Source organism: Apodemus sylvaticus, chromosome 3 (assembly GCF_947179515.1).
Source record: "Apodemus sylvaticus chromosome 3, mApoSyl1.1, whole genome shotgun sequence".
Classification (NCBI taxonomy): Eukaryota; Metazoa; Chordata; class Mammalia; order Rodentia; family Muridae; genus Apodemus; species Apodemus sylvaticus.
The window spans coordinates 99,925,862-99,952,927 of record NC_067474.1 but is presented as its reverse complement, the minus strand read 5'-3'; the positions used below and the strand labels follow the sequence as shown (position 1 = coordinate 99,952,927).

General features: G+C 44.7%; 1 protein-coding gene across 5 annotated transcripts in view; it reads left to right on the top strand.

Annotated features, from left to right (window-relative positions):
- Positions 1–27,066, top strand: part of Slc24a2 (solute carrier family 24 member 2) — a 254,322-nt gene that overhangs the window by 154,367 nt on the left and 72,889 nt on the right. For 4 of the 5 annotated variants that reach the window (XM_052176727.1, XM_052176726.1, XM_052176725.1 and 1 more), the window contains one exon: positions 737–845. In XM_052176727.1, coding sequence (XP_052032687.1) covers positions 737–845 — 109 coding nt within the window. Of the gene's footprint in view, positions 1–736; positions 846–26,413; positions 26,465–27,066 lie in introns of all 5 variants that reach the window. The other variant, XM_052176728.1, reaches the window with a different exon arrangement.

The window sequence follows — 27,066 nt, the reverse complement described above, 5'->3', positions numbered from 1 at the left end:
GCTCTCTTATAGAACCCAAGAACAACCCAGAGGTGGTACCACTCACAGGGGCCCTCGCCCCTTGATCACTAATTGAGAAAATGCCCCACAGCTGGTTCTCATGGCAGCACTTCCCCAACTGAAACTCCTTTCTCTGTGATAACTCCAGCCTGTGTCAAGTTGACACACAAAACCAGCCAGTACATATAGGAACCAGAGAAAACATGGAAGATGATATGGGTGTAGACGAGTCATTGACATAGATACAGAGAAACAAGGATCTCATCAACAGGACACACAATCCAAAATTTTAAAGACTATCTATTAGGTTATAAAGAGTCTTTAAGAAGAGCAAGCCTGGAATCCATGCCTCCATACAACTTGTGACCCAGGACCTCGTTTTACTCCTCAGAGACGTCATGGTCTACCTAATGTTGGTACTCACAGCATCGAGCTCGTGAGGCTCATCCTGAGAATGGAATTTGTGAATGATGTGAGGCATGCCAAGCATTGCCTGCCTTGTACTTACTTTTTAACTTTTGTTGAAAGGGGTGATGTGGGGACTAGACAAAATTGATTCATTTAATAGAAAAGCTGTTTCCTTGGAATGTTTGAAATATTCTTTGCAATTCTTTGGTTTAACTGTACGTGACCATTTAACAGAAAGGAGTGACCATAGACTAAACGAGACTCCTCTCTGTGATGCACTTGATATTCATTTCTGAAAACTAACAGCACCTTTGGTTTCTCTGTTCAGGCTAAGCCACGCCTCCAGCGAGGTGGAAGCTCTGCTTCCCTCCACAACAGTCTCATGAGGAACAGCATCTTCCAGCTCATGATACACACCCTTGACCCACTCGCTGAAGGTAATGGTCAGACTTTGGTTTGGGAGCATTGTTTTGGGGAGAGGAGGATGTCGGAGACTTTGCTTCAAAAACAGCATATGTATGCCGAGTTCACTCACAACTGTCAAACTCCTCTTGGTTAACTTCTCCAGATGAAGCCTTGACTCTTCCATGTGTTTCATTCACTACTGCTCAGGGTGGATTTATGTTGGAAGCAGAACATGAGTTCCGTGTGCTGATTCAGTCCTTTGATGCCTCTGGCACAAACACCGTTTCTTATGAGGCAGGGGACAGAAAGGTCTCCATCTGTTTAGTATTTTCCTTTATCATTTTCAAAACAAAGTTGTGTGTGAAGATAAATTGTATAGCTTTAAAAAATAGAATAAAGAACTATAGCCAGCCACATATGTAGCAGAGGATGGCTTTGTCGGAAATCAATGAGAGGAGAGGCCCTTGTTCCTGTGAAGGCTCGATGCCCCAGTGTAGGGGAAGGCCAGGACAGGGAAGTGGGAGTGGGTGGGTTGGTGAGCAGGGGGAGGAGAGATAGGATAGGGGATTTTTGGAGGGGAAAAAGCAAAGGGAAGTAGAAAAGGAGTAGCATTTGAAATGTAAATAAAGAAAATATCTAATAAAAAGGAGAGAGAGCTGTATTCCAGGGAAGGGCTATTAATGATTTAGAGGACTATGTCCTCTGAATATCGGTAAAATGGTACTATTTTTTGGCAGTTGGGTGGGGAGGGCATCCATCCAAAGAACCCATCATAACTTCTTGGGACCAGTAATTGGAGACCCAAAAGACCTGGTTCACCTCCCAGAGTGATTGTAAGAACCATTGCAAAGAATCCAATATTATGCCATTCGAATTTTACTGAGTCACAAAGCCAAATATACTTAGTTTCTTCCATTGCATAGGTGTCCTAAAAATGATATTTGTAGTAGATAGATATCTGGTATGGCTAAATAAATAACTGGGGCTCTGCCACAAGCAAGGAGTTCAGATACAACTCAGTCTATCCTTCCACTCCCGATCTTATTGTCTTACCTACTGAAGCTAACAGGGAATGTGGGAAGAGCGAACTAAATAGACACGTGTCACAGAACAGACATAGGACATCTGGTTGTCAGTCATATTGCATATATCAGAGTTCTCATGAAAAAAAAAAAAAAACCTACCTTTGGTAAGGTTTTTCCAAGCTATAGGCACTTAGCTTGAAAACTAAGTGAGACTTAACATGGTATAAATGACAGCTGGGGACCAAAAGACCATCTTCTCAGGCCCCGACTGCTCCATTGAACACAGCCTCTCATTTAGAATAATAGGCGGGGACCACAGATCACATCTCACGTTAGAACTCAGAGCATCTCAGTTACAAAGCACTCCTTCTACCCCTGGACCACTGAGTTGCCATGATGCTCCTCACGACATCGTGCTGGCACACTGAATGCTTGTGGAGCTTGGAGAGGAAACCCAGAAGATTGTAGCTTATATATGTCACTAACTTGTTTTCCTGGGAGCCTCCTTTCCAGCCGTCCTCAGAGACTACTTGTCCTCCCTCCTCAGCATTCGTGTCTCAGTCGGTTGGACAGTGCTGTCACGTGGTTTACTGGGTGCTGCGGCCAGAGGACGGGCTGTTCTCGCTCTGGTGGCCGAAGTTCTGGACTTGGAAAATCATATCCCTTCCTGCTTTTGACACCAGCTCTACCAGACAGTTGTAAGCCAGGAATTTGGGCTCTCTAGAGTGTTTTACTTATTAGAAGATCAAGTGGTTTCTTCCTGGGCCTGTCAGGCCTGTGATCTAGAAGACATCATACAACACTTTCTAGCACAAATCACATTTTGTGAGTGACTACTCAGGTTTCTTATGTATGTTAGTCTCAATAAGGAAATTGCACAGGTTTGAAAAGAAAAGAAATGGTGCTGGTTCTAACTGTCGGTGATGCCTATGCAAACAGCTGAGATACGATTACTCTGTTCACCCAGTGGTCCGGTTAATAAGGGAGTGATTCACAGCCAACAGCCTTCTTTTATTTCCAGGAAAAGGAATGAAAGAATCCTCTTGGCTTGCTCCTGCCACTATGCAGCCATGTGACTTTGGGCAAGTTAGGGTCTCTCTCGAGAGCCTGCCTTCTACATCTATTGTGGCACTTTTCTCTATAGGACACTTCAAAGTTGACAAAGCATTCTCACTCCTGTGAATTTATGTTCCAGCACATATTCTCTCTCCATGGAGTATTGTACCACCAACAGATCCTAACCGAACCCGCTGCCTACCCTTAACCATCATGTTCTGGAAGCCATCTTCTTCCTTCCTCTGCAGCTTTGGAGCTGGTCCTCTTGCAACGCTTCCACCTGTTTCCCACACAGCAGTCCAAGTCATCTTTAAGTCAACCAGGTTATGTAAGCCCCTGCTTAGCAACCTTTAGTGGCTAACCAGGGTTCTTAGGAAAACTATGAAACCCTCTCCTCCCTAGAATTCACTTCTCATTCCAAACCCAGCTGGACTTATTTTGAATAAGGCCATCTTCAGATAGCTACTCTCAGCACTCTTTACTGTTTCTATCACCAGGACGTTCTTTCTTCCCCAATCCCTCTCCTACCTCCCCTTGCTCCCCTCTCTTCCACTCTTCATCCCTCTGACCATCCAGTACAATCCAGGACCTCTAAGCCGCATCTGTGCAGATCCCTTTCTGCATTCTTTACGGTTCCCATTATAATTTCTGGGGTTGTTTCCCAATGCCCAAGTTCTTGAGAGCATGCATGCTCTGTCATTCAACAGCAGTCCCCAAAGCCCCTAGTGCAACCAGCATGTCACTACTACTAAGACTCAGGCGGGCCAGGCAACTTGGCCCAAACCATTCACAGTTCTAAAGCCCCCAAAAGCCATTCAGACTTGAGACTGTCAATCAAGTTCACTGGTTATTTTGGAACACCATCTCCTCTCCCCTTATTACTCTGGAGAATCAACCAAGAAAAGAACAGTTGTTTCTGTCATGGCTATGTCCTAGACAGCTGACAAGGAATTTGATTTTGACATGACAATGTTATGTGGTAAAGAGGAAAGGCTCCAGACCTGGGCATTCTGACTCTGATCTCACTTCTGCATATACTAGCTACATGACCTTGTACAACTTACCTACCTCTACCTCAGTTTCTTCATCTAGAAAATCAGAGTGTAATGATGTCTACCATAAATGTATGGTTAAAGGCATGAATTCACAGAGAGCATAGCACACTGCCAGCAGGTGAAATGGGTTCAGAGTTCTCCACATCCATTATTGTGATGAACAAGGACAGTTTTTTTGAACTTTTAAGTGTTCAAAGGGCCATCATGGGAAACACCTTTCTCCTTTACTCACTGTCCAGCCTGCTTTTCTCCAGTTCCCTAACCCTCCCTCACGGAAACCATGGTTTTCAGTTCTTGGGGCCTCCTTCAGAGAAGTTCTATCTTAAGTAAATGTGTGTGTGTGTGTGTGTGTGTGTGAGAGAGAGAGAGAGAGAGAGAGAGAGAGAGAGAGAGAGAGTCTATGTATATGTAAGCAAATGTGAATGAGAATGTGTGCGTATATATTTGTCAAGTGTGTGTGTGTATATATATATATATATATTTGTTGTGTGTGTGTGTGTGTGAGAGAGAGAGAGAGAGAGAGAGTCTATGTATATGTAAGCAAATGTGAATGAGAATGTGTGTGTATATATTTGTCAAGTGTGTGTGTGTGTGTGTGTGTGTGTGTGTGTGTGTGTGTGTGTGTGTGTGTAGCCACAGGTCTGAGCAGTCTAAATAGTTCTTTAGTTGAAGGATTCCTTTCTAAAAGGGCTTGTTTTTGTTTTTCTGCTTAGAGGGGAGGTTGTATTTTGTTTCTATGTGATAAGAGAAGGTGAACCTGGGTTGTCTCAGAGTTGGGCCATCAGTGATTTTCCAAAACACCTGGTCCTTATGGAGCTAAGCTGCAATTAAGCTGTTTGCAACTGCTGCTGTAGCGAGAGGCACCTTTTGAATCTGGGCACTGGCTTTCAAGGTGAAACCTCTCCCTGAAAGACAAGGGCTCCCTGAGCATGAATCTGAGAGACGCTGAGGACCATAATCAGTTCTGCACTAGGTGACTGGAAATGCAGAGAGCACTTTGATGCTTTAAAATTGCTCCATAGCACACAGACAAGAGAAGCTTCTTGTGGTATCATTCTCCCCCCGCCCCCCCTCTCCCTCTCTCCCTCCCTCCCTCTCTCTCTCCCTCTCTCTCTGTCTCTCTCTGTCTCTCTCCCTCTCTCTCTCTATGTCTCTCTCTCTCTCTATGTCTCTCTCTCTCTCTCTCTCTCACACACACACACACACACACAGAGAGAGAGAGAGAAAGAGAGAGAGAGAGAGAGACACACACAAATAAAATAAAATGAAATGAAATATTCACAATCACTTTTCATTTCAGCCAAAAACTTAACCCACTGCTCTCTCAGAAATGGTCACCTCTCTTGGTCTAGGTCTCATCACTTGAATTCACATGTCCTGTGACAAACTGCAACTTTTGAAGACTATAGAATATTCTGGTTCAATCCCCAGGCTAACCCCGTGAATGTGGCAACATATCTAGATATCTAGAAAGTTCTCTGATGCTCCTGGCAGTCACTTGGCTGAGAGGTCATGGGAACCCCTGGTGTGCAGCCAGTGTTCACAAAGTAAAGTCTTCCATGTCGCTAAAGTCATTTAGAACAGATGGCCTATAGGGACATATTTCCCCGAATCTCATTTGTGCCACACAGGTGGGTTGACTGGGCCCTAGCTAACACCTTGACAGGCATCTGGTTTGGCCTCTGGGCCAGCATCCCACAATCCAACTGTGTGTGTATCCACCTTCCATCCATGTATCACAAAGCACCCAGGACCTAGAGCTTGACTTTATGGTAGGAATTCAGTTGGGAATCGGCTGGGTGATTCTTTGCTTCAAACAGTGTGGATGGGGCTTATTTGGTGATACCTAGATGGACAGCGAATAGGTTGGAAGGTCTGAGAGGGCTTTCCTCACACAATCTTCTGAAGGAGTCTAGGCTCATCTAGATCTCTGACTCCCCATGTTGTCTTTGGCCCCTTACACAAAGCCGGATACCCTACTTGACACCTGAGGGTTCCAAGAATAGACCCAGGAGACCCAGGCTGGCAAGTCCCAGAGGTTCACTTCTGCTACATCCTCAGTCAAACTTCACAAAGGCTGGGCGAAGCTCCACTTCTCAAGAGAGCAATGCCAGAGGGCGTAAAACCACCTACCATCCTAGCCCAGGCTGTTTTATTCACCTGTTCACGGTTGTCTGGTGTGCCGGAAGCAATCTACACTGTGCGGAGGGATAAGCCAGTCAGTCTTCCAAACAAAGCTGACCTTGTCTTTTTAGGAATGCAAACCCATAAGCATGCGTTGTCCATGAATACAAGGTCTCAGATCAGACTAAAGCTCTTAAGATGGTTGAAATAAACCAAGACAGGAGGATTGCTGCTACTTCCAGGCCAATCTTGGCTACAAAGTAAGACCCAGAGTCAAATCCCAAAAGAAGGCAAGAGTAAAAGGAACAATGACTGAAATACATTTTTCCCCTTTATAAAACAAGTCCTGGAGAACCAGAATTCTCAGACTTTGAGATTATACCATGACTGTCTGAATTGATCCTTCTAATAAATTCACTGTTCTCTATTGATTTTAACATTTGTCTAAACGAGCCATCTTTATTGACCTAAAACACCAATGCTGGGCTGAGTGTTGTGCAGTGTGACATACCCTCTGCTTTGGATGTTTCTGATACTGGAGTATGCACATTTACAGGGTACTTACTGCAGCCCCGGCACTCTGCTAAGAACTCTGTGAACCAGAGTTTCTCTCCCTCCCAGGCCCTCTCTCTCTCTCATGCAAAGGACAGACATGAAAAAGAGGCCATGTCCTGCCTAAAGGTGACACAGGAATAAAATGGGAGAGCCAGGATCTGAACCAGTATCTCCTTTGCTCAAAGTCCATCTTAGTACTTCTTGTGCTTTGAGCCACTCCTGTAAGCTTCTGATGCCCAGACTCCTTCTCATTTGTCAGGCAGGTATCTGGAAAAGGAGAGGGTACTACAGTGTTTTTTACACATCAGCCTCCTGTGTAATCTCACATCGAACATGCTGTTCACTGTACTCCTGATATAGACAACAGACTAAAGCCTGGGTGCTCATCCCAGGCACATCCCTGGACTTTGTGTATTCAATTCAAGCCATAAGGTCTGCATTTCCCATACAGCAAGGCCAACGGCTCTCCCTTACCTTCCCGATCTCCAGCCCACGCTCCTCTCCTTTCGGTCTGCCTGTTTGACTAATGTAGAGGCTACTTACACCAGGACAAGAACTCCATAGCTAACTCTGCATTCCAGGTTTCAGGGGAAGGGGGGGTGTCTTGTATGCACAAGTCCATATATTGAATCCACAGGACCACAACGAGAACAGAAGAAAAGGAACCAGCAGAGTGCAGCCAGGTTTGTATTTGAGGAATAAGAGAATGGAGGGAAACCCACAACCCAACACTGCATTTCTGGAAAAGCCCCTGACCTTGTGATGACATTGGAGAACAAAACAGGTGGGATAACATCATAGTTTGGCCATGTACACCTGAACTGTGTGTGTCCCAGGACTAAGACCACCTGGGTTCAAATCCCAACCTGATACCCCATCAGACCGCCATTGGACCATGTTAAAATAGATCGTATATAACACGACAAGCACACTTGTATAATGATGAGTGTTAGGCAGGCTTTTCAGGCCTTGGTTTCCTCAGATATAGAAGGAGATGGTGTGAGAGCCTCTGGTGGAAGGTTGTGAGGATCCTATCCCATCACCCCTTGGGAGCAGACAATAGCATTGTTCTTGCTAGCAATTGTGATTTGTTAAAGAGTCCAGTGTCACGTAATGGACTCCATTTGATTTAAAAGTTTTAAGGATTTCATTACTCTTTTTTATCCAAATCCCAATAGTAAACGCAAGGCTGTATCTTTAGGGGCCTGTTCACATCACAGTTTTCTTCCCTGACCTAAAAAAAAAAAAACAAAGAAATAACCTCCCCAGACTGGCATAGAACTCAGTCTTCTGATTCAGTCATCTCTCATCTTCATTTCTGTAGGGTGGCAGCTGTGCCCCTTCAGCCAACTCCCCACCATTGTGTCTGTATCCCAGCAGGAAGGAGGGCAGGTGTTTTTTTAATGAGTGAATCATTAGGATTCCTCACGTGGAGTTTCCCGTGCTTCATTAGAGCCGAAGCAGGGCTAGGTGAGCACCTCCATGTCTGAAGGAGCCAGGAGCAGACGCTTTGCCTCTCAGCAAAAGCAGAATGTTCTTGGCAAGGCTACATGGGTGTGTCAAGAAGATGGCGTTGGTGTTTACCACTTGTTCTTGCTATTGTTGCTTAGAAAGACTTAAAGTGCCTGCTTTTCCAGAGAGGAGAAAAACTCTCTTCTCCTCTGGTTTTTGGACAATAAAAAAGTATACAGACAATAAAGATGTTCAGGACTGACATTTTGTAGAAAAGAAGAGCTTTGGGGAAATGGTGCCATTTTCTTCCTGCCAGCCTTGCAAGATCTTCTGGTCCTGTGGTTCGTTAGTTGTGTCTCGTGGAAGTGAGAGCTACACAGTTTGTCACTGTGAGCCACTCCTGTAAACTACTCCTGAAGCCCAGACTCGCTTTTCGAGGCAGGAACAACTGCCCTCTTTGTCCCTGAAAAGGAAGGGGCACTGCAGTGTTTTCAGCTGATCAGTCAAAGGCACCATGGGACCAATGACTGGTAAGGCTTCAAGAATAAGCATGCTGGAATGAAAGTTAAACCACAGTGGCTTTGAACATCATGACAATGGCATGCACTCCAAATGTAAAATATCAGCATTTAAATACAAGACAGAATTTTAAAAATTACTTCCTAGGCCAAGAAGGCAACAAAGTTATTTTAAAAAACTAATAGAGAGCTCTGACTATATGAAGGTTATTTTGCTAAAGAAAAATAAAGTATAATTTTAAGAGAGGAGCCACCACTCTTTGAAAACTTGTCTACAACCTCATACTGATACCATTGGCTCCATTTTGGATGGAACATTGGATGTTCCTCAAGGCCAAGAGCATTATAGTGGTCAGGCCAGATGTACAGCAATCTATACCCATACTGAGGTGGTTCCATCATCCTTCTGTTAGGGAGCAGGAGTACCAAACATCTGAGGTCATAGACGCTTCTCAAGGAGCTGTAGGTTGCTTCCTGATCTTCATGAAAAGCTGTGGACGTTGAATCATCAGAGGATATTTCTATCACATGATTTCGTAGCAAAGTACACTAATTTCAGGCCCTGTGGGTTCCATACCTAGTTCTGTCCTTTTCCAGCTGTGTAAGTCTTCATCTGTAAAATCAGAACAGTACTACCTGTCTCATTGTCTTCGCTAGGTTTCTTTACAAATAAATATTGAGATAGGGTTTTAGAGGTGGAGGAGGGGGGTGTTTGTTTGGTTTTTCATTTTGTTTTTTGTTTTGTTTTGTTTTTGTCAACACCACTAAGGGTCAAATGTCAGGTGCGAACCTCAGTTGACCAAATTTTCTTAACAACTGATGTGGGAGGGTCTAGCCCGCTTTAGGTAGTGTTACCCCCAGATGTGTGGTCCTGAGTTGTCTAAGGAACTAAGTTGAACAAGACATGGGAAGCAAGCCAGTAAGCAGCATCCTTCCATGATCTCTGCTTCGATGTCTGCCTCCAGATTCTTGTCCTCTCCCCTTCAAAGGGACCATGATCAGGAGGTGTGAGCCAACTAAACCCTTTCCTTCCCAAGTCGCTTCTGGTCACAGTCTCATCACAGCAACAGAAAAGTAATGACGCCGTGACCTACCTCTGTTCAAAGCCCTCTCACCAATAATGCCTATCCAGACTCCACTGTGACTGGAACTCTGCCCCTCTCCCTGGTCCCCTTGCCTTTCCTCTCTTCACTTCTGTTCCTGCTCCTCTGCTTCCCTTCTGTCTCCCTTCGTCTACCTTTATCTCTGCCTGTCCCTTTCTTTCCTTTCATTTGTTTCTTCCTTTGTTTACTTCTCTGGCTACCTAGAAGCTCCAACAAACTCTAAGCAAACTTCTGTCTTAGGGCCTTGGCACACACGCCCACTTGACCTAGACATCCACATCTCTCCTGTTCTCTGTTCCACAGAGTCAGCTCCCAGAGGCTACCTGACCGGAGAGGTCTTGATTTCCCTTAGCTCTGTAGTTCTCCTTAACAATTATCGCACGTGTTTGTTTCCCACCCATGTCTCCCCTGAAATGGCCAGTAGGACAGGATCTAAGCAGGCCCTGTTTTACCCTGAGTGCCTGGCTCAAGCAGACCCCAAGATATATTTGTTGGCTAAATAGAATGAATACTGGCTTTTATTTTTTTTTTTTTCATGCTGAACAACTATGTGTTTAGCTGCGTTCTGGTGAAGAGCTCTTTTGTTGTGATCAACAAAGTCCTATTCAGTTGTTGTTCATCTTACAGTAGTGAGAAACAACCTTCTGTGCTTTGGCTCCTGTTATAGCCACAACCTTCAGCATAGCTCCTTCCTGGAGCAAGCGATTGGTCTGCCCTTGCTGAATGGTGAGATCAACACTCCCCTCAATTGCAGCTACCAAGAGAAACAGCCTTTCTGCTTCTCACTTCCTCGGGCATCTCAGACCCCTTCCAAATACTGTGTTCTTTCCTTTTTCTTCCCCTTGATATTGGCCCTCTCATTTATTGCATTCCATGGACCTGGTTTTACAAATCAAAAACCTTAACATGACTGCAAGAGTCTAAGAAATTGGTTATCTGAGCCCATCACTCACAGTGCACAGACACACACACACACACACACACACAGCCCTGTAAAATAGCACCCAGAGTTTGTGTTGGGGCTAAGGTGCTCTCCAAGCACAAAAGCTGAGCCTGCTACATTGCTCTGAACTCCTTTCTAAGACCAGTGCTTTCTCCATCCTGTGGAGATTAAAAATTTGTCTTGCATTTTCTTTTCATTTTTAACAATTGTATTGGGAGTAGCAATATGTATGAAGTAAGTACAGTAAACACCTCCCAGCACAAAAGTAGAATCACAGTTGCCTGGAGAGCCTGTCATCAATGAAAGGTTATTTGCTGACAAGCCTGAGAAGGTTTAGGACAGCAGGAGGCCCCAGTGGAGTCCCCACATGGACTCTGTGAGGCAGCTTTTTGTGACAACGCCTTCAGAATGCTGTAATGAGGTGTCTTCAGCTGACTCCACCTTTCCCATAGGATGTGTTCTTTGTTTGCAGTTAGGCAGATTTCCCCTGTGCGAGAGTTATCTTCCAGACAGCAGCCTGCTCACCTGCCTGCAGATTGGCCACACTGTGCCTTTCAAAGGGACCTTTGTGCCCTCATTTCTTTCCCTCTCTGCTGACTTGATAGTAGCCTCACGGTTCAGGGAACGGGTGGTAAGCAGGTGACATCAGTGTCCTAAATCCCAGAATGCCTTGTTCACAAATGATAAGCAAACATGTGTGTGTTATTATTTTTGTCCCCAAAATAATAATATGTGGTAATATATATTTTAAAGTCTTCTCTATCATATAAATCATGGATTTTCTTTTTTCTTTTTCTTTTCCTTTCCTTTTCTTTTTTTAACAACAGAGCTCTTTTGTTCAAAGAAATCCCCACACAGAAGAGTAAGTCTTTACATGGTTATAATTCCTGAGCACTTCCGTCAGCTGCTCTCAGTGAGCCTCAGTCAGTCGCCTCCATCCCGTACAGCAGGAGGACTGAAAGAGCAGACACAACAAAGACATGCCAAAGTACAAAGAATACACGAAATCAAGATTTCAAATTTTTGTAGCAAAAATAATCAACATTATTAGTCTTCCTGAAGAACATTGAAAAAAATACAAGGCAATGTGTTAGGGAGATGTCCATTCTTTCCAAATCAAATCTCAAAAAGATATTGCATGAGACTGCCTAATTTGATTTGTAAATGTATGCAAACTAAGTAAGAAGACCAAATGATATTTTTTGGCAACAAAGCGGGAGATGTATGGGCCAGAGATGAAGGATCATTCTCGAAGCATCTCTGTTAAATGCTCCAGTTGAAGTCTGAGGAGGGAGAACAGACTTGATGAAGGCAGGAAAGGTGCCCCTTGGGTGGCCCTTGAGGGACTTCTGGAACCTGAATAAGTACTGCTGCCCTAGAATCTATGACCTGCTCTTGGTAAAGCACCAGGGAGGGCTGTCTTCCCAGACTGAAGAAAACAGGCCCCTCTGCATGCACTTGTGTGGGGCTTTCATTAAATGTCCTTGTGCAGTACACCACAAAGCCTGGGGACTGCCACAGCCCAAGCCTCTGACACAATGAGTGTAGCTAGTCACATCCAGTGGAATCCATATTGCTGTGTGAAGCCTAAAGAAAGGGCCATCAGCGAGCATTTCTGGAGACCACAAGCTATGAGAGCAGCTGGTAGAAGTAGAGGGATTGTGAGCACCTAAGGAACTGGGTGGTTCAAGGAGACTCAAAATATGGACTGTAAGCTCAACAGAAGCTAGAGCTCCTTTAGGAAGAGTAGGCATATCAGATGTTCCTCATTGCCCACTAGATTACAAGTCTGATAGCTGCTCCCATCAAGGATGTGTATATGTGCCTATGTCTGTATGGATGTATGTCTTGTATGTTCGTATATGTCTACATGTGCATGCATATATGTGTGTGCCTGTATATGCATGTGTATATGTGTATATGTGACTTATGTCTGTCGGTCTGTCTCTGTCTGTGTGTGTGTGTGTGTGCGTGTGTGTGTATGTGTGTGTGTGTGCGTGTGCGTGTGCGTGTGTGTGTGTGTGTGTGTGCGCGTGTGTGTGTGTGTGTGCGCGCGCGCGCGCGCGTGTGTGTGTGTGTGTGTGTGTGTGTGTCTGGCATGTCTCTCTGTGTGTGCATGTATGTGTATGTATGTGCCTTATGTGTCTATGTCTCTGTATGTGCATGTGTGTGTCACATGTGTCTGTGTGTCTCTATGTGTGTGTGTGTGTGTATGTACCTGTCTCTCTGTGTGTGCATGTATGTGTATGTATGTGCCTTATGTGTCTGTGTCTCTGTATGTGCATGTGTGTGTCACATGTGTCTATGTGTCTCTATGTGTATGTGTGTGTGTGTGTGTGTGTGTACCTGTAGAAGTCAGGTTGATGTTTTGATGTTAGCTGTCTTCTCTTGTGGTTCAACCTACTTTTGTGATAGGACCTCACTGAACCTGGAGCTCAGCAATTGTCTAGAGTGACTAGCTAGTGAGCCCCATCTTTCCTTCTCTGCCCCTCTACAAACACTGTGATTCAGGCATGAGCTGCTACTCCCAGCTCGTGTGGGTGCTAGAGAGCTAAACTCAGATCTCAAGCTCGGGAGTGCTCACCTCACTGACTGAGCCATCTCCCTGGCCTCAGGACTGGAATTTTTGAGTCCCTTTTCCTCCGTGTCCCACAGCTGACGGTCATCTGTGGGATTCTGACAGTAATGGTGCTAAGAATGGAGACGTGTTTTGCCTCTGAGGAAACACATTTAAAAACACTGTGAGTGCTAACAGCCACCCAGGCCTTAAGTTTGGCTTCAGAGCTGAGACATTTGCACCCACACAGGACTCGTGTCCACAGTCACACACGCCCATCATCGCTGACTGAGCCATCTGTCTCCGCTCCATTGCCTTCCAGCTCTCTAACATATGTGAATGTCAGCGAGAAGCTGACACGAAGATTCAGCCTTCCCTTTCCTACTTGGCTTTCTTGTTCCTTCCCAGACCCTAGAGCCTGTTATTTATTCTTCCCAGCTTCTGTTCTTTTCAAGGAAAGAGTTACAAAACGAGCTTCTACAAATTGTCATTTGATCCCCCAAAGAAAGTCATTCCATGCCCGGTTCATTCAAACTGTGGAGGTGTCCCTGAAAGCAGAGGTGTAACCTTTCTTTCTGTCTCAAGTCATACATCAGTTCAAATTAGCAAGAAAAATGTTTGCACACAGCCTCAGCCGGGGAAGTGAGGAGCAACAAGAGGGGAAAACTCCCCGGGAGAGAAGACGCTGGCCAGGGGCCTCAGTTCAATAAGATGACATCAGTGAAACTAACACCAACCTGCAGGTAGAGGAGAGCAGGCTGTGAGCAGGACAAGCCTGTTAGCCCCTCTTTTAGGGGAAAAGAAAGCTCATTTCTGTATTTTAACATCATAATGATTGGAGTACAATCACTCCTGTGTTGATCACATTATAAATAAATATCAGCTAGGGCACAAGGGAATGTGTGCTGCTTTTGAGTGTGGAAATAGTTTCTCCCCTCATCCCCTCCTCAGCCAGGAATTTATTTTGCTGGCATTTGAGAATTAACCGTAGCATGAAAGAGGCAGGCTATGAAGCACAAAGTTGCACCTCGGTTGCTTCCTTGGAACTCATTCTCCAATGGTCGCTCTTCCGTAAAGGAGGACTCCGAGTCCAAGAGATGAAAGGCAGTTTTCCAGACAGTCCTTGGATGTAGGGCAGTGCAAGGGACAGAGGCGACCCTGAAGGGGAAAAGGTGTTTTCAAAATGCAGGTGTACACATGGCACACACGGATATAGTCTGTGCCATAGCACGTTCAAGGGTTTCCTTCCAAAGGAAAGGCGTTTGAGCTGAGTGCCTACCTTTAGCAGTGAGAATGCCCTTCCCCCTTATCCCATCCTCTGGGAAGTGCTCGCCACCCTCCTAGGGATACTGATCCTGTTGAGAATACGCACCCTCAAGTGGCACTCAGGCTCCTGTCTCTCCTGGCCTTACATGATAAGGTCTGTCATATCTGGCTCCTTCATATCAACCATTAAAATCATCCCTTCGCCCACACCACACAGCCTTTACCGGTTGTTTGTGCTCAAATGAGACTATATTATATACTCATCCGTGCACATGTTTTTGAAAAATAAGCCAGAAACCATTGTTGCTTATATAAAGCTCTCCGGTCTCCATCAGATGGGGGCAGGGGGTATATGTGGACCCATTTATTTACAAAGCACTTTTCTTTCACAAACTGGCACGCATGGCGATCCCATTTAAAACATTTTCTTTGAGAACTCTCACTATATGCAAAGTTTCTGGGGAACTATTAGGCAGTGCTTGTCCCAGACTATGTCTGGATGTCCAGCTCAAACGCCACGGTTGAGCACGACCTTTGCAGTATCTACGCAGCTGCTTTCATTTTGTCTTCGAGGGTGGCGGCTCTCATGCCCAGACAACTAATAATGGAAGGAACTTTGCTTTAGCTTAAAAGCCTTCAGGACAAAACACTTGTCATTAGCGGGAGTTAATGTCATGCCAGAAAACTGATAAGAAAATTCTCCCTCGTGAGAGAGAGGTTTGGCAGGACCCAGCAGGCATGGAGGCAGAAGCAGGAAGCTGAGAGATCACATCTTCCAATGCAGAAAAGAGCAGAGAGCCAATTGGAAATGGAGTAGGAATGTAAACACTCGAGGCCCACCCCGAGTGATGGACTTCCGTCAGCAGGGCCCCACTTCCAGGAGCTCATAGGTCTTGGAGAGATGTCTCAGGGATGAGAACACTGGCTGCTCTTGCAGAAGATCTCGGTTCATTTCCCAGCATCTGTAACTCCAGTTCCAGGGGATCTGATGCCCTCCTCTGACTTCTGTGGGCATTTCACACACATGGCACACATGCACTGCATACTGGCAAAAACACTCACATAAATAAGTTTTTAAGGAAAAAGGCACGACCTCCCAAGGTTTCCACAACTTCCCCCCAGATAGTGCCACCAACAGAAGAGCAAATGTTCAGAGAGGGACAGTCTCACTCAAACCACCAAAGCCAGCTTCTCGGGAGGCCGAACACCAGCCAGAACAGCATAGGAAGAGCCTAGATGGAAACTGCAAGTGGGAAGAGCTCTGAGACTATAGCTAGTCGATGGTAGAGTCCCAGACAAGCACGCTTGAGGTTCTGGGCTCAGCCCCAGATATTACAAAATCAATCCTTGACCTATCCTTTTCTGTATTTTCCCTTAGAAGGGATCCTGTTTAGCTCCGGATGACAGCATGGCTGAGTTTCCGCCACTCACTTTCTAGTGGGCAGAAGTTATCCAGAAGCTGCAAAGCTAGAGTTTTTTGTGTCTACAAATTTTTGTCTTTTATACAGTGAGGAAGTGGCAAGACATAGGATTTCACACGTTTTCTTTGAGAGGTCTGAACGTCACCTGGAGTGCATAGCTTTAGTATGGTCAGCAGACCTGAAGAAAAAAACAAAATAAAACAAAAACCCTCTTTCGAACATAGTGAGGAAAACCTAGAAAAGCAGTTGCTGCACTACTTTTTAAACCCCACTGAAGCATCCCCAGGCTAACCCTAGAATCCACCAGGGCTAGAAAATGACTGTTTCTGCCTCCTGATTCATTCATCACATTCTCTGTATAGCTTCAGGTATATAATAGACTATCATGAAATATACCCCGGTCCTCTCCCTTCAGTCACCCGTCTGTGTGGCCCCCATCACAGAGAAGAGCGTTTAAAGAAGTCAGTCCGATGAATGGGGCTTGGAGTGGATGATGAAATCTTAGAGAATCATCTTAGTCTTCCTCCGACTTTTAATCCAGTCTTCTAAGTTTGTCTTCCTGTGGGCTGCATATTTCTGCTGTGATCAGGAGCTAAGTACATAGTGAAATCTCATCCAGGACAATACTGTCCTAAAGAACCTATGATTCCACAGATGCTCGTTTCTCTCCATTACTTCTGTGTCAGGGAATTAGTGGCTTTTCTGCTGCGTCTTCTTGCCCTGGAATCACTGTTCTCAGCCCCTCCCGAAGTTTCACGGTCCGTCTTACTCTTTGCCTTCACTTTCCCTTGAGTGATGAGATTCTGCTTTGTTTTCTTCTCTCTCATCCTCCTTCCCCTAAGTCATGTATCAGAGGGTACACAAGCCTGCCCGTACACATCCACTATCTGGATATACATTAGCTCCAATTCTCTGTGTGGCATACACCACTGAGTCCAGCCACGGCCCCAGAAGATATCCAGGAGCATGTCCACCATGTTCTCCAGCCAGGGCGCAGCAGCTACTCCTCTCAGCAGTGTCTTCCCTCCCATCCCTTAGGTGCATCTGTGTGCCGAGGTCTCATTCTTCCTATGCCTCTTTTGCATGAAGTCACCCCCCTCAAATAGAGAAAGAATTACCAACATTCCTAGAGTAACACCAAGGATAGCCTTCCCTTCACAGACTTCCTTCCAACAGACACTAAAGAGTGGTAGACCCTGCAGAGTTAGAGTAGTAAAAGAATCCTGGGCAGGGCGCCAAAGTCAGGGCTGGGAGGAGACAACCAGAACACTTTAAAGGAGGATTTAATTGTTGATCACCATCACCAACAAAGTACCAGGAACTCTGCAGGAGGCTGAATTCTGTGCCCTAAGCAAACTGGTTAAGGCGGCTTTGACAAGCGAGGCAGCAAGAGCCAAGTATCTGACACAGGCATGCAGGAAGGAAATGGGTTATGCTAGGGTTGGGGGCACTCCGTGGTGCCTAGGGGACTGGAAACCTTAGAGCTTGTTTTGGAGTGCGGAGTAAATTGGGACACTCAATAAAGTTCCAACAACAAAAAGACAGTACATGTGAGGATGAGAAGTAATGGCCTTTGAAAGATTACTTGGCAAGTGGTACGGAAACATCAGCAAAGCAGAAAACTTCAGAGAAGGCCACTGTCGCAGTAGAACACACAGACCTTGGGAGGGAGGGGCGCAGAGCAACTGGGGATCCGGATCCTGTCTCTGAGATCACTAAGGCTCTGACCAAGCCCCAGATCAACTCAGCATCGCCTTAGACGCCCTTCTCCCAACCACAGGTCTTACTCAAATTTATATTTTTATGAAACATGTTGGCCTCTCTGTATGGACAATCTCAGAAGTTTTTTTTCAAAAAAGAAATCAGGAGAACTGATTTTTTAACCAATTTTAAGGCCAGTAACAATTACATCTAGAGCCTTTAGATCTGGTAGAATTGAATCACAGAGTGCCTATAAATATAAAAATGTAGCCAGTATGTTTGAAGATAATATCAGTGAAAAGCTCAGGCTTCCTCTCCTCCTCACTGGCCCCTAAAAATCCTGAAGACCATGTTTTAGGAATGCACTATTAGAAGAGCCAAATAAGTTGTTAAAACCAACAAATGCCTGTAATTCTCAACACGATTCTACAAGATGGCTATGGTTGTTCCTATTTACAGAATGATGAAAATTGAGTTTCAAGGAGATCAGATCGCCCTATACACACACACACACACACACACACACACACAGACGCACACACGCACGCATGCACACACGCACACACGCACACACGCACCCTTACCTCCTAGCCAGGAAGAGCAGATCCTGCTATGTGAGGTTATCAGCTGTACACAGACCTATCACATTATCACCTGATTTTCACCTTGACTTTGGGAAAAAGGAACAAAGCACACTCTAGCAATGCGTCAGGATCTGAAACCATCTGCACATAGTTGTTAAGGTTTGAATTGGCACAGTTAAAAGAATTCTCATAAGAAACGATGTCATTCTAACCGAGCTGTGTTGGGCTGGGTCTTTTCTTAGGATGCTCATTATTTTGTTTTGTTTTGTTTTTTTCTGAAAAGCATCCTTCCCAGTAAAAGGCTTATTCTACTCTGCCCTATCCCCTCCCTACCCCATCTCAAAAAGAGAGCTGAAACTCACATCCAAGGGCCTGTTTTTTTTCTTGCCTGATCATCCAGCGCATATAAAATATGGTGAAATATGGTCTGAGGCAGCCCCTCACAGGACAGAGCTCGGCAAGCACTGTGACACTGCTAAGCGACACCACAGAGAAGCACGCTGCAAATTAGGGGACAAATTTGTAAGAAGCCAGAGCATCTGGGGACTCACATGGACATTTTATTATGAGCCATCTGGATGATCTACAGTAATGACCACACATTATTGTTCGCTGTTCAAGGCTGATAATTCCCACATAATTATATTGACGCCTTCCCCCTGTGATCCTAACCTAGCTTTCAAAGTCTTCTACTGTGCTTTGCTTCATCCAGGTACTAATCTGCAAAATGACAGAGGAGAGTTAGAACTAATGAGCAATTTTCATTCCTCCCAAAATAAAATCTAAAGCACAGTAAGAAAAGTCCCTTTCTGCTCTCTGCTTGCACAGTGGTGGAACTTACTGCCCAGGAGTGCCCATAACAGAACAGATGGAACAGTCACAATACCATAGATCCTCAGGCTTCCCAACGTGGGCTCCGCTACAGTTCCCCAGAGGAAACCATCGGAAGATTCAGTCCCATTCTCGCCCAGCAAGGACCCAACTAGGGCACAAAGAAGCAAGTCTTGACCTGATAAAGAAAAGTGTCAGGCAAGGGTCCCTCCCGTGTCCAGCCACCAGAATGGTTCATTTATTCAACTAACATTTGTAAGTAAATTGGACAAAGCAATCTGAATTTAAAGCGCAAGTTACAAAATTGATGACCGAAAAATATCTCAGATTCATTAAGCTTTTTTTTAAATTTAGAGTTTGTTGAAAACACATGAAAATCAAGAGGTTTCACAAAGAAAGCCAGGTGTGCAGGTTCCACTCCTAAGAAAGGGTCTGTGAGAACTTCATTTGTGGCACTCATTTACATAAACCAGGAAGCAAATGAGTGTGGGAGACAAAAGCGTTGGTCATAACAAACCACAAGGCCTAGATTCACAAAGAGTTGAGAGGAGAGTAAGAATTTCACAAAAGGCCTTTATTCAGAGGACATGAACGACCGAAGTAACTCAAGAGCACAAAGGCAGGCACCTGCGTGTGCGCATGCGCAGGCATGTATACCCTGTTTGTACATCCTACTGGGAACTCAGAAGCTCAGTACTGTCGAGTTTCATTTGGTGATGCTCTACCAGAATGCCTAGAACTGGGTAATTTATAAAGCACAGAACTGAGTGCTCGGTTGCTCATCATTCTCATCAGCCTGGCAAGGCTGGCTCTCTCCTGTCAGGATGGTACCTTGAACACACATCCTCTGTAAGCATTGAATGTCGCTCACAAAAGCAAAGACAGAGCCCTCCCGTGATCCTTTTTATAGCGCCATGCATCTATTCCAAAAGAAAACTATCCTCATGACCTGAACGGGTCTTGAATGGTTCCAAATCCCAATTTTATTACGTTAAAAATTAAGTTACAATTCATGAATTCAGGAGAACCCATCCAAACCAAGTCGAGCTCTTTATTTTCATTTGCCAAGTTCTTGTCTTACTTTGAGAAACCTAAGTGAGAAGCTTTAATCTCATAGAACAAAAAGAAGTATCTTTCGGCTGGAGGAAAGAACTCCATGGGGCAAACTGTGTCTCTTCTAACCCCTCATGCCTGGCATGAGTATCACGTGCTCAGTTCAGCCGGCCCCGGGCACCTGTGTACCATGTACCTGTTGAAGAGCCACTCAGAGAAGTTCATCTTGAATGCCAGTCTCCCACAGAATGCCACGCTGAGCTTCAGGAGTGACTCAGTACTTAGAAAGCTTTGGAAGCTTTTGAATTTGAAGGTTAAAATATTCCTTCCCTTCTCACTTGAGTAGGAAGTGAGACTGAAGGTTGTTTCCTCATTGAACCTCCATCTCTTAAGTGGTTCGGGCTTTGTTTTGGTTTTCTCCCATTTAAAAAAAAAAGATTACATCTGTTGGCCAGGAACATTTGATATATAAGATGGCTAATGAAAACCTTTAAGAAAATCATTAATTTTGGTAGTCCATACGAATTGGTTTTTGAGGGAAAAAAAATCCAACCATAAAGCTTAATATTGAACTGCATTAGAAAACATCTTCTTTAAGCCAAGAGCTAATGCTTAGTATGAAAAAACACTTTCAAATTAGGAGACATTAATAGAAGATAGTAGTTGTGATGGCTCATGGCTTTAATCCTAGTGCTTGGGGGGCAGAGGCAGGTGGATCTCTGTGAATTTGAGCCCAGCCTGGTCTACAGAGCTAGTTCCAGTACAGCCAACAAAAAAAATAAAAATAAATAAATAAATAAGTAAATAAAAACCCTCTTTAAAAAAAGGAGTAACCAATTTATTCCACACACCCCACAAAACAATCATAAGATCTACAAACAGTGCTAGTGTTATGTATGATGAGAAATTACAGATCATCAACCCTTATCCTGTCTCATTTAGAAGCGTTCATGCTGGATGTTGGGTACATGCCTGCAGTCTCAGTGCTTGGGTGGATAGATGCAGGAAGAGCAGGGGTTCCAGCCTGAGCAGCTTAGTAGTGAGTTGGAGCCCAGCTTGGGCAACTGGAGACACTGCCTCAAAAATCCAAAGTAACAAGAAATAAATAAAAAATCTTCAAAGAGAACATTTATTTACTCTGTGATTAAAGGAAATCCTCAGATTTATAAAAGAGACAAAATACCTTCATTCTGAGACTAACTTGACAAATTGCTGGCTTGCTTCTGGAAGTTTCCCAAGGCATCCTTTACCAGGTTCTGTGTATTGGGAAAGAAGTATAGGTAGTTGGTTTCTCATTTGCGCACCTCAAAATATCCCTGATAATAGCGACCCATGGAGACAATCAGCCTTTGTATGGGACTTCACTACTTTACACTAAGCTGAATTTTATAGATTGTTGCTGGACCTTCGGCAGACAGAGGAAGGAGACCAGATATTAATGATGTTTGTAACTCCCCAGTACAAAGTGTTTTACAGGCCAACTTGTCTGACCCTATAAAAACACTCCTGACAAGTAATCACCTCTCCCTGTGCCCCCACTTCAGTTTACAAAAAAAAAAAAACAGAAAAAAGGGGGGGGAAGGGGTCCCCAGCTCATAACTAGTAGACCCTACCTCTAAACTGACCAATGAGTGTCATTCAGAAGGCCTCTTGACCTCTGTTGTAATGATTGCAGTGGAAAACTTTGAGCATCAATGTTGACCTTCTTAGTTTCACAAAGTCCAGAAAGCCTCAACACACCAAAGCATTCTGAATGCCACTGTCTCTGGGGAGCTGTGCCTTTGAATACTTTTATTTAGTGAATGTGAGGAGAGCTGAGCATGTGGTGTGGGGATGTGGGTTTTCTGTTTTAGACAGATTTAAAGTAAGATAGAATCTTTACTCTTAAGGTAAGACAAGTTAGCCAGAAACCAGCTCACTGGCAAATACACAAAGGGAAAACATCTGGGCTCCGATCAGCACCTGACTGTCAGATGAAGAAGGGTCACGTGTCCCATCTCTCCCTCCTTTGGGTCAGTGCTTTGCTTTTCCTTAAATCTGAGGGCCGATGTGCAGGATTACTGAAGAGACATTTTTAAGACATTGGCCCCATCATGATGAATATCTTTTGCTATTGAACATCAAATCTCTTTTCAAAACCTCTTGGTCAGGTTGAATTTGCCTTAACAAGCTTGGATTGTCTCACCGCCCTGCTCTGCATCCCAGGGGTCCTCGTCTTTGTGGCACTTTCAATAGTGACAGCTTCTCATATTCTTCCTCGTGTGGATCATCCTGCGTGCTCCTCACTGCCACTCCATTTATAGGACAGAGCAGTGACGGTGCTGAGGAGGCCAGCATCCAGAGAGAGGCAACGCCTTGCTCAGAGTCGCATGTCCCATGAGCAGCAGATCTCAGTTCCAAGACTACACCTCCAACTTCAAACGCCATCTTCTTCCATGCACTTTATGCTGAATATAACCCTTGCAGGCAAGGCAGTACTCATCCATACATCTTGATAAGCAGCCTAACTGCACTTTGGACTGCAGTCAGGACTAAGAAAGCCTTGATTTTTTTTCAGATTGTCCCGAAAAAGTCAAACTCATACCCAGAAATAATGCTAGATCTTTGGAAAGAATAGAGCATCCATTGGTCATTATTTTTCTCTTGAGATGACAAATAATAAATGTGTATTCTCACTTATTTCTCCCCCCTCCAGTTCCCATTCAAATCAAATGAACTCAACATAGATCCTTCTACTGATCTTCCATTTCCGATTTTAAATCTTCAAACATGAGAAGTCCTTTTTCTGCTGCTCCCATCTCGAGGGTTTGGTGGTAGCTATGGAATGAAGAGTGTCTAAGGCCTTAAAAGTACAGCTGAGGAAGGAGAAATCTGTGCCCGTATAAACTTCTTGAGAAAGGTAGAAGCCATGAGCCCCCAATACTAATTCTTATTCACAGACTGGAAACAAAACCCTTACCCTGATTTTGTTCAGTGTGAAGTATGGACCAGAGCCCAGACCCATAAAGTCAACTAGAGAGATTGCTAGCAACTGTGGATCAAGGTGGTCAGACGAACAGTGATACGTTCAGTTCCTTGGTTGTATGGGAATGTGAACACCTGGGTCCCTAGCTCTCCAGATGGCACAAAAGCCAGCACAGCACCATGTTGGGCAACATAAGTGGTCAGCCTTCAAGCTCTTTGGAAACATATCGGTGAGTTTGCGGTGTGTTTGCATGGCACTGTGCTAGGAGGCATCAATGGTCAGATTTAGGCTCATCCCAAACACAAGCCAGTGGGTTTGTGATATACTCCTCCCCTTGGACTGTGTGATGTTCTTAGAGAAACCTTTCAAAGAAGAGGCACCAGATGATTTCCAGAGTGGAAACCAGGATGACACACCACTCTTTCGTTCAGTTCACCACAGTGAATGCTGCTAGCTGGGACCTTCTAACTTTCAAGCCTCTTTCCACCTTTTCTCAAGAGAGTCTCAGTTGGTTCCTAGTCCAAATAAGTTGAAACTAGTAGGGTGATGGTCATAAACACCTTTAATTGCAGCACTCTGGAGGCAGAGGCAAGAAGATCTGTGAATTCAAGGCCAGCCTGGTCTACAGAGTGAGTTCCAGGACAGCCAGGGCCACACAGAGAAACCCTGTCTCAAAAACCCAAAGTAAACACATAGATGATTGATAGATAGATAGATAGATAGATAGATAGATAGATAGATAGATAGATAGATAGAGATAGAAAAACAAGACAAGGGTGGCTTGAGAAGGTATCACAACTTGAGGGGTGGGTGATTTGGAAGTCAAGTTCTTGCACAGGTGAGTTTCAGTATGCCTTCTGGGCCCTTACAGCCAGGTTAGCCTGGCCACAGGCTGTCAACAAACAGTGGCCGAGGCCACGTTCTGTGGGGGCATCCCTTGCCTATGGGACTGTAGCCAGATGTGTGAGGAGCTCTGGTTTCTGCACGCACACCATTTGTCCTGCTTGCATGTGGCATCCCTCAACCCGCACCACCCATGACCCCAAGATCAGGGAACAGGCGTGTCTGGCTCGTGGAGATGTTGCCCTGCTTCCCTCGGGATGTGGCTGCTGAATTCACCATCTCACCATCCCGTGGCTGCCAACGATGAAGACTGTGTTCTAGTCCACTCATTTTTGTCCGCCATCCTTTCCTGAAAATATGGCCCCCTCAGCTCGAGTGGATGCTACCTCCTCCGACTGCTTGACTAGCCATGTAGCCTGTTGCTGCGCAGCTTTTCACTGCCTCCCTCCCCATCATTCGCCTTATTTTTTTCCCATAAAGTGTGCTCTGTTCTTGTTCCTGTGTGCCATTCATCATCCAAGGAAGCAGCTCAGAAGTGATCTAGATATTGCCACAGTGCAAGAATGTGTGAGGCTTGTTATATGTGAAGAGTGCCTACTCTGTGTCGACATAAAGTGACAATTCAATAATGTGATTGTATTTATTATGCTTGGTTCCAAGGAGAGATAAAGTTCAAAACAATAGCATCTACCATGAACAGATGCTTCACAGGTTGGGATCAACACGTGGAAAACAGGTGTGTGCATGCAGAAAGGTTTGCACCGGAAAAGATGGATCCACTGACAGGCAGCCATGTGTCATCACTGCGCAGAACATGGTTGCAAACACATGGCCACCCATATCCCATTTTCTAAACAGATAATAGTGGATTCCAGCTGCCTATTCCTCTGCTTTACCTGGTAGAGGAAAGGGAGTCTATAATAAAACTATTTGTCGGCTGATAGAATTTATCAATTCACTGCAAGATCACACACACACACATACACCACACACCACACACATACCCATGCCTCTTTTGTAAAGCCACTATGAACAAATGATATATTAATACTTATGAAGTATGTAGATCATTTAAGATCTCTATAAACACGCATACATGCATACACCAACTGTTCTTAAAACAACAAAATTTTCACTAAGAGCGATACCTAGAAATCACACAAAAAAATATTATTTAAATAAAATTCAACTTCTTATTGAAACACCTGCATCTCTCGTCATGATTCTAACGAAGGCCAGAATAGATCAGATCCATAAGAACATAAAGATGGGATGATTTTTCTCCCCAAAGGCATAATTTTCCATTGATGTATTTGTATTAAAATAGCTTTAAATAAAATGAGGCACGTGGAAAGGGATAGATAGAGGAGAGAATGTGTAGTATAAATACCCAGCACAGGGGTGTTTGTCATCTCCTTTAAGCAGGCTCCTGCATCTCACGTAGACTCTTCAATTCCAAGTTGATTCACATGTGAGTTTTCAGCATCTGTCCAAGGCAATGGACCATGGACACATTCTGTGGAGTCCCAAGAGTGTCTCTGGAGTCTAATTAAATTCTTGAAGTGTATTAGGAGAGGGTCATTATGACCAAGAAAGCCATTTTTAATCAGCTTACAACATGGCTTAAAATTATCTGGAATTATGAAAAGAACAAAAATCAAAGTCTCTGCTTTGAAACTAAAGTAAGAAACAGAAGAAGTGCATCCCTGTCTCCTCTCTCTCCTAACCCAGTCATCATGTCCCCATTTGACTCCAACATCCCTGCCTCCCAGTGATCTCCAGTGCAGACAGGTCCCCGGGGCCATCTACACTCAGAAACACAAAAACTGCTCCCCTCCCCTGCTCCTTGCACCACAGCAGGCCATGCCTTGGTCCCCGGGTTGTTCTACTCTCTCGCCCGTCCCAGCCAGGCGGGCTTCCCCATGAAGATGCCTCACTGGTCCTTCCAGTGCTCGCATTGTCTCTGGCACCTCGTCCAGCATCCTGCACACATGACACTCCATGTTTCATCTAAAATTATGAGACCTTCAGGAATAGGAGAGTTAAAATCGGGCTGTTCATACAGCATCTCTCCAGGTAGCCTCCTTATTCTCTAACAGATGGTTCTGCTGGCGGCTGGAAAAGCCATGCGGTGACTTAGGTCACTCTGCATAGCAAGTGTCTACAACGACCCCTGGGTGTAGATGACTGTGCTTGCTCAGTCCTTCCCTCCTGGAGTGTCACCTCTATAAAAGTCGTGAAATTAGGAAAGGCCTGGGCCGAAACGCCTTCACCAAGTATTCTGTTTTGTTGAGTGTTAAACTAACTTGTCCTATTCTGCAACGCAACAGCCCAGCCCACCTTCAGTTGAATAATATGTCTTCAGTGATTCTGGAAACGGGCCGTGAAGCCGTCTGCCGCATGGCTCCCGTTTGCACATCTCCATATCGTAACGACTGCCGAATCTGACAGCGTGACTCTGAATCTGATTAATTAAGAATGTGTAAAAGCAAAGTTCTTGCCTTATAGCTCGTTCCTTATCTTTGTGTCTTTTACTGTGATGTTGTAGAACTTGGATCATATGGAAAACTAAAATATTATGACACAATGACTGAAGAAGGTAAGAATGATTTCAGAATTGTATGCCCCTGGCTTTTTCCTTTTCCTTCTTTTATTTATGGTGTCTGTCGCTTGCCCATGTTTTAGCCTCTTTTTTTTTTCTTCTTTGCATGCTCTCAGTCACATTGTGTGGTTTTTGATTGGTTTGGTTGGTTTTTGATTTGAGTTCCGCATTTTTGTCTAGTTTACGCCATTGTGTTTAGTTGGAATTAGAGACGTGCAATACCATGGGTAATTTTGTTACTCCATTCAAACAATCAAACCATCCTGATTATATAACAACACACGCAGAGAAATGGTGTCCGCAACGCAAGTACAAATCAACACCCACGTACCCACGGGAACATACAGAAACATGTCTGCCCAGCGCTCACCTGGGATGCCCTGCATTTCAGAGGGGGATTCAGTTTTTATGGATTTATTGTTTGTGTAAAAGCAATGAAATACCTAAAGTAGCATGTACACCTTAAACCAGCCTAAAACCCAGTTCTTAAGCAGAGGGCAGTGGCCTGTGCTTGAGACCCTACTGTCCTCAGACCCTACTATCCCTGCCAATTCAGACGAGAATCCTAATCTGAGAGTCTAGAGCCACCATTCCAGTCA